General features: G+C 32.8%; 2 protein-coding genes across 3 annotated transcripts; both read left to right on the top strand.

The window, feature by feature from the left end:
- The first annotated feature begins 222 nt into the window (after positions 1-222).
- Positions 223-2,453, top strand: LOC120123006 (probable transcription factor KAN4). Its single transcript, XM_039142026.1, has 5 exons — positions 223-354; positions 633-712; positions 1,503-1,603; positions 1,980-2,067; positions 2,234-2,453. The coding sequence occupies exons 1-5, from the start codon at positions 231-233 to the stop codon at positions 2,426-2,428; spliced, it is 588 nt and encodes a 195-aa protein (XP_038997957.1). The 5' UTR covers positions 223-230; the 3' UTR covers positions 2,429-2,453.
- Positions 2,454-4,347: 1,894 nt separating this feature from the next.
- Positions 4,348-11,362, top strand: LOC120122881 (WD repeat-containing protein 26 homolog). 2 transcript variants are annotated; one of them, XM_039141923.1, is made up of 5 exons: positions 4,348-4,452; positions 6,490-7,383; positions 8,476-8,577; positions 10,227-10,853; positions 11,000-11,362. In XM_039141923.1, the coding sequence occupies exons 2-5, from the start codon at positions 6,586-6,588 to the stop codon at positions 11,213-11,215; spliced, it is 1,743 nt and encodes a 580-aa protein (XP_038997854.1). In that variant the 5' UTR covers positions 4,348-4,452; positions 6,490-6,585; the 3' UTR covers positions 11,216-11,362. The 2 variants fall into 2 exon arrangements, with proteins under 2 accessions (XP_038997854.1, XP_038997855.1); XM_039141924.1 differs by lacking the exon at positions 4,348-4,452 and adding an exon at positions 4,636-4,654.
- The last annotated feature ends 221 nt before the right edge of the window (positions 11,363-11,583 follow it).

The raw sequence follows: 11,583 nt of genomic DNA on the forward strand, positions 1-11,583 counted from the left end.
GGTTGGGGGTGCGGGGGCGCAACCCCCGCGGTACGGTACAGGGTTAATTTTGTAATTATGTATCAGGGTTTTCTATTATAAATAGAGATGTAACCTAGACCTAAAATATCATTGAATAAAAAAACTTCTAGCGCCGCCTAGGCACCGAGGACGTAAGCACATTGCCGAACCTCGTAAAATTCTCGTGTTCTTTTGTTTTCTTTACCCGTTTTCGTCAACAGAAAGGATCGATGAGAAGCAAAGCCGGCGCCGGAGCTCGACGGTACAACAAATCAGAGGTTCCACGTTTGAAATGGACTCCTCAGCTTCACCGCCACTTTGTTCAAGCCGTGGATCTCCTTGGTGGAAGATACAGTGAGCTCCTGAATATTACTCTTGATTTTCCCCGTAAATAGCTTGCTTCAAAGGGAACAGCCCTTGCTTTATAAAATTTGAATCCAATCCTTGACTTGTTGTCCGGGATCGTTTTTCTGCGTCAACATGCTTGAAATACCAAAACGAAAGTGAAGAAATTGCTCTGGTTCTTCACTATTTTGTTTGATGCCCTAAATAAGTGTGCAGTTTGAATATTCATCATCATTTTTCTATCATGTCTTTATTAATATATAGTTGAAGGTTGGTTTACTCTGCAGAAGCAACGCCAAAGAGAATACTGCAGATGATGACTACTGTAAACGGGCTCAGCATTTCCCATATCAAAAGCCATCTTCAGGTATTGTTTTTTTTTTTACTTTAAATTGACATATTATGTCAAGATTTTATAATATACATATTATTAGTTTTATTAATCTACAATCTTATATACACAATTGTTCGAACCCAAATCACGTAGGATGAATAATATTTCTTTTTACCAATTAATATACTGAATGAATTAAATAAATAAAAGTAATTATATTTACATATTATTAGCTTTATGCATTGTTAATGGAACAAAGAATGACTCATCATTAAAAATAAAGTTAAATAAACTTGATTTTAATTTTATGATAGTGTGTTATTATCTGATTCCTTAATATTATATATAATTATACAATAAATAAAATCCTAATTAATTTATTTTTAATATTTTTAAAAAATAGTTATTAATTTATTCATTAATAGTTTGTCTCAACATTGCTTATTAACTATATATTAAACTTATACACTATAAATACATCAAATAGATATCTATAAGATTATAAATATTTACATGTAAGATATAGATTAATAATTTTTTTTGGTAACTTGTAAGATATAGAATATTAATTAGCTTTTATTGTAATATATAGTTATAATATATATGTTACATAAACTATTACTATTATTATTCTCTCACATACATTAAAATATAATAAATCAGTGTTATTATATTTTTTCTGGGCTGTATAATCAACCTAATTCTTGTGGTTTCATGCAATGTGATTGTTTATAAAATATGTAAAGCATACGACGGTTGTTATATTATGGTATAGACTTAGCTAAAAACAGTTTAATATTAAACTTTTTGATGAACCCTGCAGATGTACCGAAGCTGCACAGATAGCAACTTGCGCTTAAGAAGATCACGCCTTGAAGACAGTTTCAACGCTGGACTCTTCTCAAATCTCTCATCATCTAACAGGTAAAACCACACCTTAAAAGCGTTGTTGCACCGGACTTCCACCATCAACTGACTCAATGTAGGGTCAAAATTTAGAAGAAATCCTTACCGTCGATGGAGAATATATTAGTTATGGCATTTAATGTTGTTTGAAAACAAGTTACCCTGAAAAGTCTTAACCTTTTTGGTCCCACTGAAATGAAGATGATAGCTCGGGAAAATAAGGGTGCAACCGAAAGCCTTTCCTAATGTCCTTATCTCTTTGATTCAACATTTAGTAGAACACCTTTTCTCAAGAAAGCTTTGTTTACTTTACAGTATGAAGATTCCCACTGATGTTTTGTATCCGGTTCTTCATTTACAAATGAGATCTCTTATCCATAATAATGGTTTGCAGAGTAGAAGGATCTGAACACAAAGATCGGAAAAGCAGTCATAGCCATTCACAAGTGGAAGAAGCAGCTAAGCTCCTTGAGCATCAGCAGGTACCATTCATAGTTAGTAATGTTGCCCCGTCGAAACATATCTTTCTTGCTTATCTGCACCTGCTATCCAAAGCACTTCACACCATTTCCAACACCATTCTCTTTTAGTGATCTCACAATAAAAATGACACTAAGATTTTACTTGAAAAACTTGTTTTTGGTACAGGATACATACGCATGCTTTGTTGGTAAAAAGTTAGAAGATGAAGAGGATGGAGAAGTTTGTGAGCTATCTCTATGCACCTCAAGATATGATGAGAAAGGCTACTTTCTTGGGCGTCCAACTTTCATAAGGACTTCAAACTTTTCCAACAATCACATTAATTTGGACTTAACCATCTCCACCACATTTCCCAATTGATCATCACTTTTTGTTTTAGTATACTGTAATAACATTTGAGTTTTTTTTTTTAGTTTTACGAAACAAATTTGTTTTAAATTAGAACATGTGGGTATATATGGAGTTTTGATTATGTCGTGGAAGAATTATTACGTAAAATTGTCCTGATTTTCAAATTGGACGCAATCCTCTAAGATTAACACGATCCTTCAAATATCATACATCCAAAATTTAAAGTGAGAATAAGTGGTAGGAACAAGAGAATGATATTTTCTTAATTAATCGGAAAAGATCAATAAAACATATAAGAGAGAAAACTCAAAACACTCGTAGAATATGAGATTTTAATAGTTTTATTATATTTAAACTGAAAGAAAAGCCTCTTTATTTATAATTATAGGGGTTGAACAGAACATAATAAAAAGTACGTCAATTAATCACGTTAAAAGGGTTGTCTCATGCAAATAATCTTGAACTATGTTGTAATTGATTGTCTTGAATTATATTGTGATTATTTGAATTGAATTAAGGTATAAATCTTATCATCAGCAAATTAGATTAAAATTCTTTAATATGCAGTTATAAAACGTGTTATTTGAATATAAAATGCTCAAATTATTTAGTGATTTTTTAATCAATCTATCTTGGGACTTTCAGTGAAGAACTTCCGAATTTTCTCTAAAAAAGAGTTACAAAATTAACCAAACTTTTTATATTTCTAACACCTTTTATCATGTTTCAATAATATTTTCACTATCTTGGAAAACAATCATCTTGACATTTATACGTGTTTTTAACGAATATCAATCAATCGGACACATTTAATTAAGTTTGGGTTAGTAAACGAATCTGATGTTTAACGAACTATTCACGAATCGTTCGGTGAGAAGTTTTTTTTATGTTCATTTATTTATTAAACAAATGAATATGAATAAGATTTTATATTCGTTTAATTAAATTAATGAACACGAATAAAAAGGGCTCGTTCGTTCGTTAACGTTCGATAATCTGTTTGTTTATGTTCATTCATTTATATTAGTTCGTTTATATTCAGCACAATCTCCAAACTTTAAAATATTAAGACTTAATAAATTTTATTAATATTTTAAAACCCCATTAATTTTAAACCCAAATAAAAAAAATACCCAAATCAATTAAAGGAAATATAAACCCTAAAATTATTTAAAAATGAATTTTTTCCTCAAATACAAACCAAAATAATTTTATGTTTGTTCGTTTATGTTCTTTAAGGGTCAAATTATCACATAGATCCTCCAAAAAAACCATGGATTCCAAAAAGAAACATCACCCTCATCTTTTGGGCCAAGACCAACCCAAAGTAAGAGCAAATTCACGAGCCCAAAAAGCCTTAACAACCTCTCAATCGAAATACCAAATTCTTGGGCTAATACTCAAATGTAGACATGATACTCACGGTTATCCATGTTAATACATTTTTGGGGGGATATTCTTGCACTGTTGCACATTCTTCGTAATGGCTATTGGCCGTGTATTTCAAAGAATTGTGATTGTGAAATGGACAATGGCCTTTCCAAATAAAAAATAAAAATAATAATAATAAATCCGAGAACAATGTCCAAAGATTCACACTTGAACAAGTTGCTATATGCCTTTATTACACAAATAATTCAATCTCGCAAAAAATATATATATATTTTTATCAGATTGCCACTAATCCTCGTAGTTCACAGCCACACCGAAACCACTGTTACCCTCCCTATCCAAATCCATCATTATTTAATCCCTCAATCCACAAGCTTATTCCTTGCTTTCTCACAGTTGGTTTCCTCTACGCGAAGGAATTAATTTTTTTTGTTTTAAAAAACTCCCAAAGTCTCTTGTTTTATTGTTCCACCCATTTTGCAAACTTATCAGGACCCATTCCTTTTCTCTCCCTTTGATATGCATAGCCCTTTTCACTTTCACATTTAATTTTTGTTAATCCTTGTACCCTTTTTTTCGCGTCTTCATTTCCTTTGTTACTTGATTATATCAAGTTTCTTCCGGCAATATAAGAGGAAAGGGTAATTTTTATTTATTTAATCTTGGTCTTCTGCATTCTTCACCTTTATTCAATTATTCTTTTTAGTTATCGGATTCTCATCTGATGTTTCTTAATCTGAATCGACTGGTTCATAATCCTTTTCTGGGTATTCCTTATTTTTTTTCTTTTTACTGCCAATTTACCCTGATTTAACTTGCAATCTGATCTGCTACTGGTTTTGGGTAAGTTTTGCCTTGAGTTTATTTGCTAGTAGCTTTGTCTTTTTCTTACTGTATCTAGAGGTACTAGTTTTAGCTTCTTGGTATCGTAGAGACTCTACATTATTGACTTCATTTCGGATATGGGGTCTCCTTCATTCCTGCTTGAGACCCTTTTCATGTATTCTATTTTGGAACTGAACTCTTTTTCTTTGTTCATTTCTACGTGCTAATGTTGGTAAATGTTTGTCCGTCTTATCTTTTTGAAACGGTCATCTTACTTTTAATGCAATGATAATTCTTTTTCTTTGATTGTCCAAGTAATGATTGAATTCCCCAAGTCCAACTTTGATACAATTTGCAGACATGCAATTCAACTCCTTCGTAGACTTGAATAACTAAGGCTGCGCTTCAAAATGCGATTCTTTAAAGAATATATATATATTATAATCTAGTATCTTAAATATTAAAAACATTTTATCATGAAGTCTCTAAGAAAATGTTCAATACCACTGAGTTTAAAATCGGATTGTGTTAAGCATATATTGTCTAATAGCATTAGATTTGCTTTAATTGTTTCAAGTCATTGCTCAATAATACGACTGATTCAGGAGCATTGTCCTTCTGAAAGCATTCTAAAGAAGAATAGTATGTTAAGAATAATGACATTGAAACTGTATGGCCCCTGTGTATCACTTTAGGATTAAAACCAATTGAGGTTAAGATCCCATTTTCACTTTATTTTTATTTATTGTATTTTTAGTTTATATCAAATTAACCAAATGTTCACTTTGTTTTCTGTATTGGGAGCGAAGTCCATGAGGTTAAATTCTTATTCCCAGCAAGAGTGACGTTCTAGTTTTCTGTCTTATTTATACGATCTTCAGTCGTATCAAGCTAAAAACTTATTTTAATCCTTAAAGGTTCAGTCAGATATATAATTTATCTTTACAAGTGGAAGTTCCCTGAATTTGATTCTTTGACTGAAATTTCAAGTTTGGAATGCCTCCAATTTACCTTGGGAACTAGTTTTGGATAGATAACTATATCTGCGATTTATGAGCACGTGAAGTTCTTTAAGAACGGTTATACTATGGACTGATGGACTTTTTAGAACTGACCCTTGTCTTAAGTTAAATCATACTCTCTTTACTTGAATGGCTTCTTACAATCATTAAATTATTTCAAGTGGATGTTGATAGCTCCTCCAAACATGGCTTAATCCCCAACCTAAGGAGAGCTTTGTTGTTATTCCTGCTTAGGAAGTAAACCAAAAATGACGTGACCATTTAGAATTGAGCATGTTTCTATGGATAGGCTCTGTTATTGGAGTACTTTTAACATTGATTGGGATATTTTAATCATTATGTTAATAAATAACAACTGGTAAACTTAAACTCTGTGACATCTTATCTAGCTAAAAATTAAACTCTTATACTAATTTTTTGGCTGAAATTTCAAGTTTGAGATTTCTCCAAAGTGATAAACAATTGTTCTGTTCTTTTGGACAGACAACATATATCTGCTATTTTTTAGTATGTGAAGTTCTCTTAAAAATAGGTTTGATATGGTGCTTTTGAATCTAACCCTTTTCTTACATTACATGTTGCTCTCTCTACTTCCGAAGCTCTTTTATGGAGGATAAGTATAAAAAGGTTTGTATTTTCATATTTTTGCAGGATAATCGAACCGATTGCTTTTAGGAAATAACATGTACCCTTCTTATAGTTGCATGCCTTCTTTATAACTTAGTTATTTATTTTTTACAGTTATAATGGTGAGAGTTTTCTCTGTGAGTTTATCTCTCTGTTATGCTAAAATTTAGAAACCTACAATTTCTTTTTGACAAATTTATGCAGGGTTTCATTTCTCGTGATTCATCAGAGACCTTCCTTTTTATAACTGTTTTTATTCTCTTTCGACTTCAATCATATATGGGCTGAGGTGCACATTTCATGGGAGGTGTAGGGGACGATGAACCAGCTTCAAAACGCATGAAACTATCCTCTGAAGAATTGAGACACCTTTCAAACGGTTCAACTCTTAAAGAGCCTATAGTTAGGTCTACAAGAGACTTGATGGCTCGGCCCCTGCAGTCTGAAGGGGGCGAAGAAGTTTTTGGCCCAAAAGGAATTATAAAGAAAGTAGAATTTGTCCGAATAATAGCGAAAGCATTGTTCTCACTTGGTTATGTAAAGAGTGGTGCTCATCTAGAGGAAGAATCAGGGATAGCGTTGCATTCTTCTCTCGTTAATGTATTTATGAAGCAAATTCTTGAGGGAGATTGGGAAGGAAGTGTTGTCACATTGAACAATATTGGTCTGACAGATGAAATGACCATAAAATCAGCCTGTTTTCTGATATTGGAACAGAAATATTTTGAATTTTTGGATGAAGAAAAAGTCACGGATGCTCTGAAGACGCTGAGAACTGAGATATCACCTCTTTGTATCAATGATAGTAGAGTTCGTGAGCTTTCTTTGTTCATTGTGTCACCCTCTCGCTGTTTTTCTGTTCAGTCTCCAAAACAAGATACGTCGAGAGCAAGATCCCGGACTAAGTTATTGGAAGAATTACAGAAGCTGCTTCCTCCAACAGTTATGGTTCCTGAAAGAAGGTTGGAGCATTTAGTTGAACAGGCCCTTGTCTTGCAAAGAGATGCTTGCATGTTCCACAACTCTTTGTATAAAGAAATTTCTCTATATGCTGACCATCAGTGTGCTAGAGACCAAATTCCTTCTTATGCATTGCAGGTTAGATTCTATTCTGGTAATCAAGCTTTTGTAGTTTTCAAATCTGTCTCTTATCTTTAATGCTTTTCTTTAAGATGACAAACTTATTAGGTGTTCTTGTACGTTTCTTATTGGTGTAATATTTTGTGTCTTAGTATTGTGGAAATTGGAGATCTGTTTTAGATTGTGCTTTTTCAGTATGGATATTTGTTACAATGGATTAATATTTGGTACACTGGCGGTGTAAATTTTTAACTCCTCAAGCGGTGTTAAAACACTGCCAAGTGTTCTCTTTTCTCTTTTTATTTTATTAAATATAATTTAAGGACACTGTTTAATCCTCCTTGTGGAGTTAAAAAAATTACACTTCTAGTGTACCAAATAATTATCCTTGTTACAATATATAAACAGGCAGTTTGATTCACGTGCTATTGATGAATTTATATTAGGTATTTGGTTATAAAGTAGGTTTTAAGTTCTAGTGTTTATACTGTCACTGGCATTAATGTTTGAATACTTCTTATTAGACAATTTCTTTATTAGGTGCAATCCTTGAGGCTTTCATTAACCATATACTTATTACCCTGTACTAAAAAATCTGCTGCAGGGTTTCTAAGACCTGAAAGTCGTAATGGAAAGATCAATTCTGAGTCATTAGAGATTACGGTTTATGTGTTTTACAATGCTTTCACCTTTAATACGTATGGCGTGCTAGGAATTAAATAGTTGAGTTTGTGGACTATAAGAAAAGATATGAAGTCAGTAATTGACTCGGTAGTGAGCTCTTTGATATCTCATAAACAGATTGACATGGTTACAGCTCTAAACCAATTATACAACACCCAAATTTGTTTACCTACGTGTCGTGTTTATGCCTTTCTGGTGTACTTGCCTTCTCCATGAAAAAAATTGGATAACTTGTTTACATATGCTTCCATGTGATCTGTTTTAGTGTCTTCTGGCTGGAATACTTTCTGATTCTTTATTTATCTTCTATTTTTGTTTATTCCTCTTCTGGGATTTATCAACTTATGACTATCATTTTTCTTTACTTAAATTCTTTTTGCAAATTCTTTTTCTTTAAAAAAGTTCTTTACGTTTTTCATGCAACAGATATTACAGGTTCACACTGATGAAATATGGTCCTTGCAATTTTCACATAATGGGAAGTACTTAGCCTCATCATCAAATGATTGCTCAACAATCATTTGGGAGGTATTGCTATTCACTCAGAACATGTATATAACATATAATGTTGGTTTTGCTTAGGATGATAAACTTATCCTATAGCTTATGCCTTGCAATTTTTATTTTTCAAATTCCTTATGGACTTGGGGAAAGAAATGATAAAAAGAGAAGTGGTGGTTGATTAAACATAGATTATGCTTGATTGTTATTTCTGCTACTTGAGCTTGTTTCCTAAGAAAAGAAAATGGAAGTGGATTAGTGTTTTTGAAATATTAAAACTTTTGCAGTTCACTACAAACTGCATCATTTTTTTTGGGACTAATTATGTCAATGTGTGGATTATTTTAGCCATATTTTCATTTTAATTAAATGTGATTTTGCATTTTCCTCATTATTTTTTGTCTTGTTATCAAGTTTATGAAGGTGAAAAGAATAACGAATAACAAATCAGCAATCATATTGAACCTTAGCGAACAGTACCCTAGATGTAACAAAGAAAGAACTCTGAGGCTTAAAGTATAGCTGTTTCATTCAACTACTAAATTGTTATTTTTCTCATGCCGCTATTGTAATGTTTTGCATGGTAGTTGCCATGAAAAATTGTATAAGAAAATTGAGATAAGACTTTAGATCATGTTCTAAAAAGAAAAAAAATTGGGATGCACCAAAGTTAGAAGAATGGAGAAGGGTCAAAAGCTATATTTGAGGTGAAAGCTCTTTAGCAAATCCCTAAGAGATAATTAGTTAGTAGTCAAACAATAATTGTTGAAGATCAATTTGATTAAAACAATGTTAGGTGCATTAGTGTCATGCTGAAATTGTGAGAAAGGGTGAGGTGCATCAACCCATATGTAACCCTTATCATATCCGACATTGACATCAATATATTTCAAATGTAGTTGGTATCAAATTTAATTCATAGGAACATAGCGAAACAATTGTCTTGTACAAGCTCTGCTATTGAACCTTTTATTTAGTCTTAGTTATGAGAACTTGTTGCGAAGGTCTGTTATTGAACCTTTCTTCTACATTTCCACATATTAGTCTGGTTAAAATGATTTTATACTCTTTATCTTTTTCATCGACTCCATGAGCGCTTTTTTTAATCTGTGGAAAGCATGGTTTTCTTTTTTTTTTTGTTGGTATTATTCAACCCTTTTGAGGTTTTATTGTATTAAGATTTCTTTTCTCCTGTAATATATCTACATAGTAGTCTAGTCCGAAATGTTTTTCTACTATATTTTTCATGGATTTCGTGAGCTTGCCTTTCTTTAGCAGTAAAAAAGCATAATTGTTCATTTATTTTCTTGAAATATTAAACCTTGCTGAGGTTTTATTTTTCCAAATTTAAGCAGCTTATGGGAACATTTCGTCTTTGTAGTAATCAGTTTTTTAACTTACATCCTTAATCGCTTTATCTTTCAAATCATTTCTCTTGTTTTTTCTTGTTTTGGAAAGTTTTTAGTACTTTCAAACACCAGACTCTTACCTTTTTCTTTTTTTCAAATTTTTCTACAATTATCCTAGGGTACTGGTAAAATTTAGACTCAATAGGCTGAAATCTAGTTTTTCAAGGTGTGAGCATTCTTAGACCATCGCAAATCAACTATGTTTCAGTCCTCAGAAGCCCTAGCAATCGGTTGATTTTTGCATTCTAATATTTTGACTTATTTTAGGTTGATGCTAACGGAGTATCTTTAAAACATAAACTCTCTGGTCACCAGAAGCCTCTCTCTTCTGTTTCATGGAGTCCTAATGACCATCAGCTTCTCACGTGTGGCGTAGAGGAGGTTGTAAGACGGTGGGACGTCTCTTCTGGTGAGTGCCTCCATGTTTACAAAAAAGCTGGTCTTGGCATGGTTTCATGCGGATGGTCTCCTGATGGCAATTGGATATTTTCTGGTGTTAATGATAAGAGTATCAGCATGTGGGAATTGGATGGGAAAGAGCTAGAATGCTGGAAAGGGCAACGCACTCTAAAAATTTCTGATTTGGAAATAACAAGTGATGGAAAGCATATTATAAGTATATGTAGGGAAACAGCAATATTATTACTTGACAGGGAAGCAAAAGTTGAGAGATTTATAGAAGAGGATCAAACAATAACTTCGTTCTCATTATCAAGAGACAATAGATTCTTACTTGTAAATCTTTTGAACCAAGAAATTCATCTATGGAGCATAGAAGGTGATCTGAAGCTTGTTTCTAAATATAGAGGTCATAAACGCACCCGCCTCATCATTAAGTCTTGTTTTGGTGGACTTAAGGAAGCTTTTATCGCCAGCGGTAGTGAGGACTCACTGGTAAGGACATTAAATTTGTACTATGCCATTCTGAAGCAGTAAGTTAGCCTATGATTCATGTGGAAAAGTAGTCTGATAATAAATTTGCTAAATCTCTTTATTTATGAATATGAAGGGAAATTTGATTTTCTTTGCTGCATGTTTAGGTCTATATTTGGCATAGGGGCACGGGAGAGCTTATAGAAGCATTACCAGGTCATTCTGGAGCTGTTAATTGTGTCAGCTGGAGTCCAGCAAACCCTCACATGTTGGCATCAGCCAGCGATGATCGTACCATTCGGATATGGGGCTTGAACAAACCAAGCACTAAGAAGAAAGACACTCATAGTAATGGCATCCATCATTGCAATGGAAGTACCTGAGATTGAATGCTTGAATCTCCCATCTTTCATGCCTGATAATTGGTTTCATGTAAATACTTGACCTTGTTGAATGCTGACATTCATAACAAAAATGATTATTAACAGTGCTGGAACTTTCTGATAATAAATTCTCTCTTGTTTCGCATTTAATTAGTTTGATTACTGTTTAGGCTGAACATTTGGAGCTTGATTGCAGAGGAGTAATACCATTAAAGGATCTGTCTGTAGCTTTTGTTTACTGTTTTAACTCATAGGGGTTAAAATGAAATATATGTGCAAGTAAAGCTATACTCAAGTTTGGTCAAAAAAGATTTGAATTTAACTTGGTCATTATTGATTTGAACTTATTCGTGCAACTTAAGTTATTG

The sequence above is a fragment of the Hibiscus syriacus genome, unplaced genomic scaffold (assembly GCF_006381635.1).
Source record: "Hibiscus syriacus cultivar Baekdansim isolate YM2019G1 unplaced genomic scaffold, ASM638163v2 tig00110388_pilon, whole genome shotgun sequence".
In the NCBI taxonomy this organism is placed as follows: domain Eukaryota; kingdom Viridiplantae; phylum Streptophyta; class Magnoliopsida; order Malvales; family Malvaceae; genus Hibiscus; species Hibiscus syriacus.

What these genes read in the sequence shown, in the direction of transcription:
- LOC120122881 (XM_039141923.1), top strand. Translation starts at nt 6,586, where the DNA reads ATGGGAGGTGTAGGGGACGATGAACCAGCTTCAAAACGCATGAAACTA. An exon ending in TTCCTTCTTATGCATTGCAG is followed by an intron (nt 7,384 to 8,475) that starts GTTAGATTCTAT and finishes TTCATGCAACAG; the next exon opens with ATATTACAGGTTCACACTGA. An exon ending in GCGGTAGTGAGGACTCACTG is followed by an intron (nt 10,854 to 10,999) that starts GTAAGGACATTA and finishes CTGCATGTTTAG; the next exon opens with GTCTATATTTGGCATAGGGG.
- LOC120123006 (XM_039142026.1), top strand. Translation starts at nt 231, where the DNA reads ATGAGAAGCAAAGCCGGCGCCGGAGCTCGACGGTACAACAAATCAGAG. An exon ending in AATCTCTCATCATCTAACAG is followed by an intron (nt 1,604 to 1,979) that starts GTAAAACCACAC and finishes AATGGTTTGCAG; the next exon opens with AGTAGAAGGATCTGAACACA. An exon ending in AGCTCCTTGAGCATCAGCAG is followed by an intron (nt 2,068 to 2,233) that starts GTACCATTCATA and finishes TTTTTGGTACAG; the next exon opens with GATACATACGCATGCTTTGT.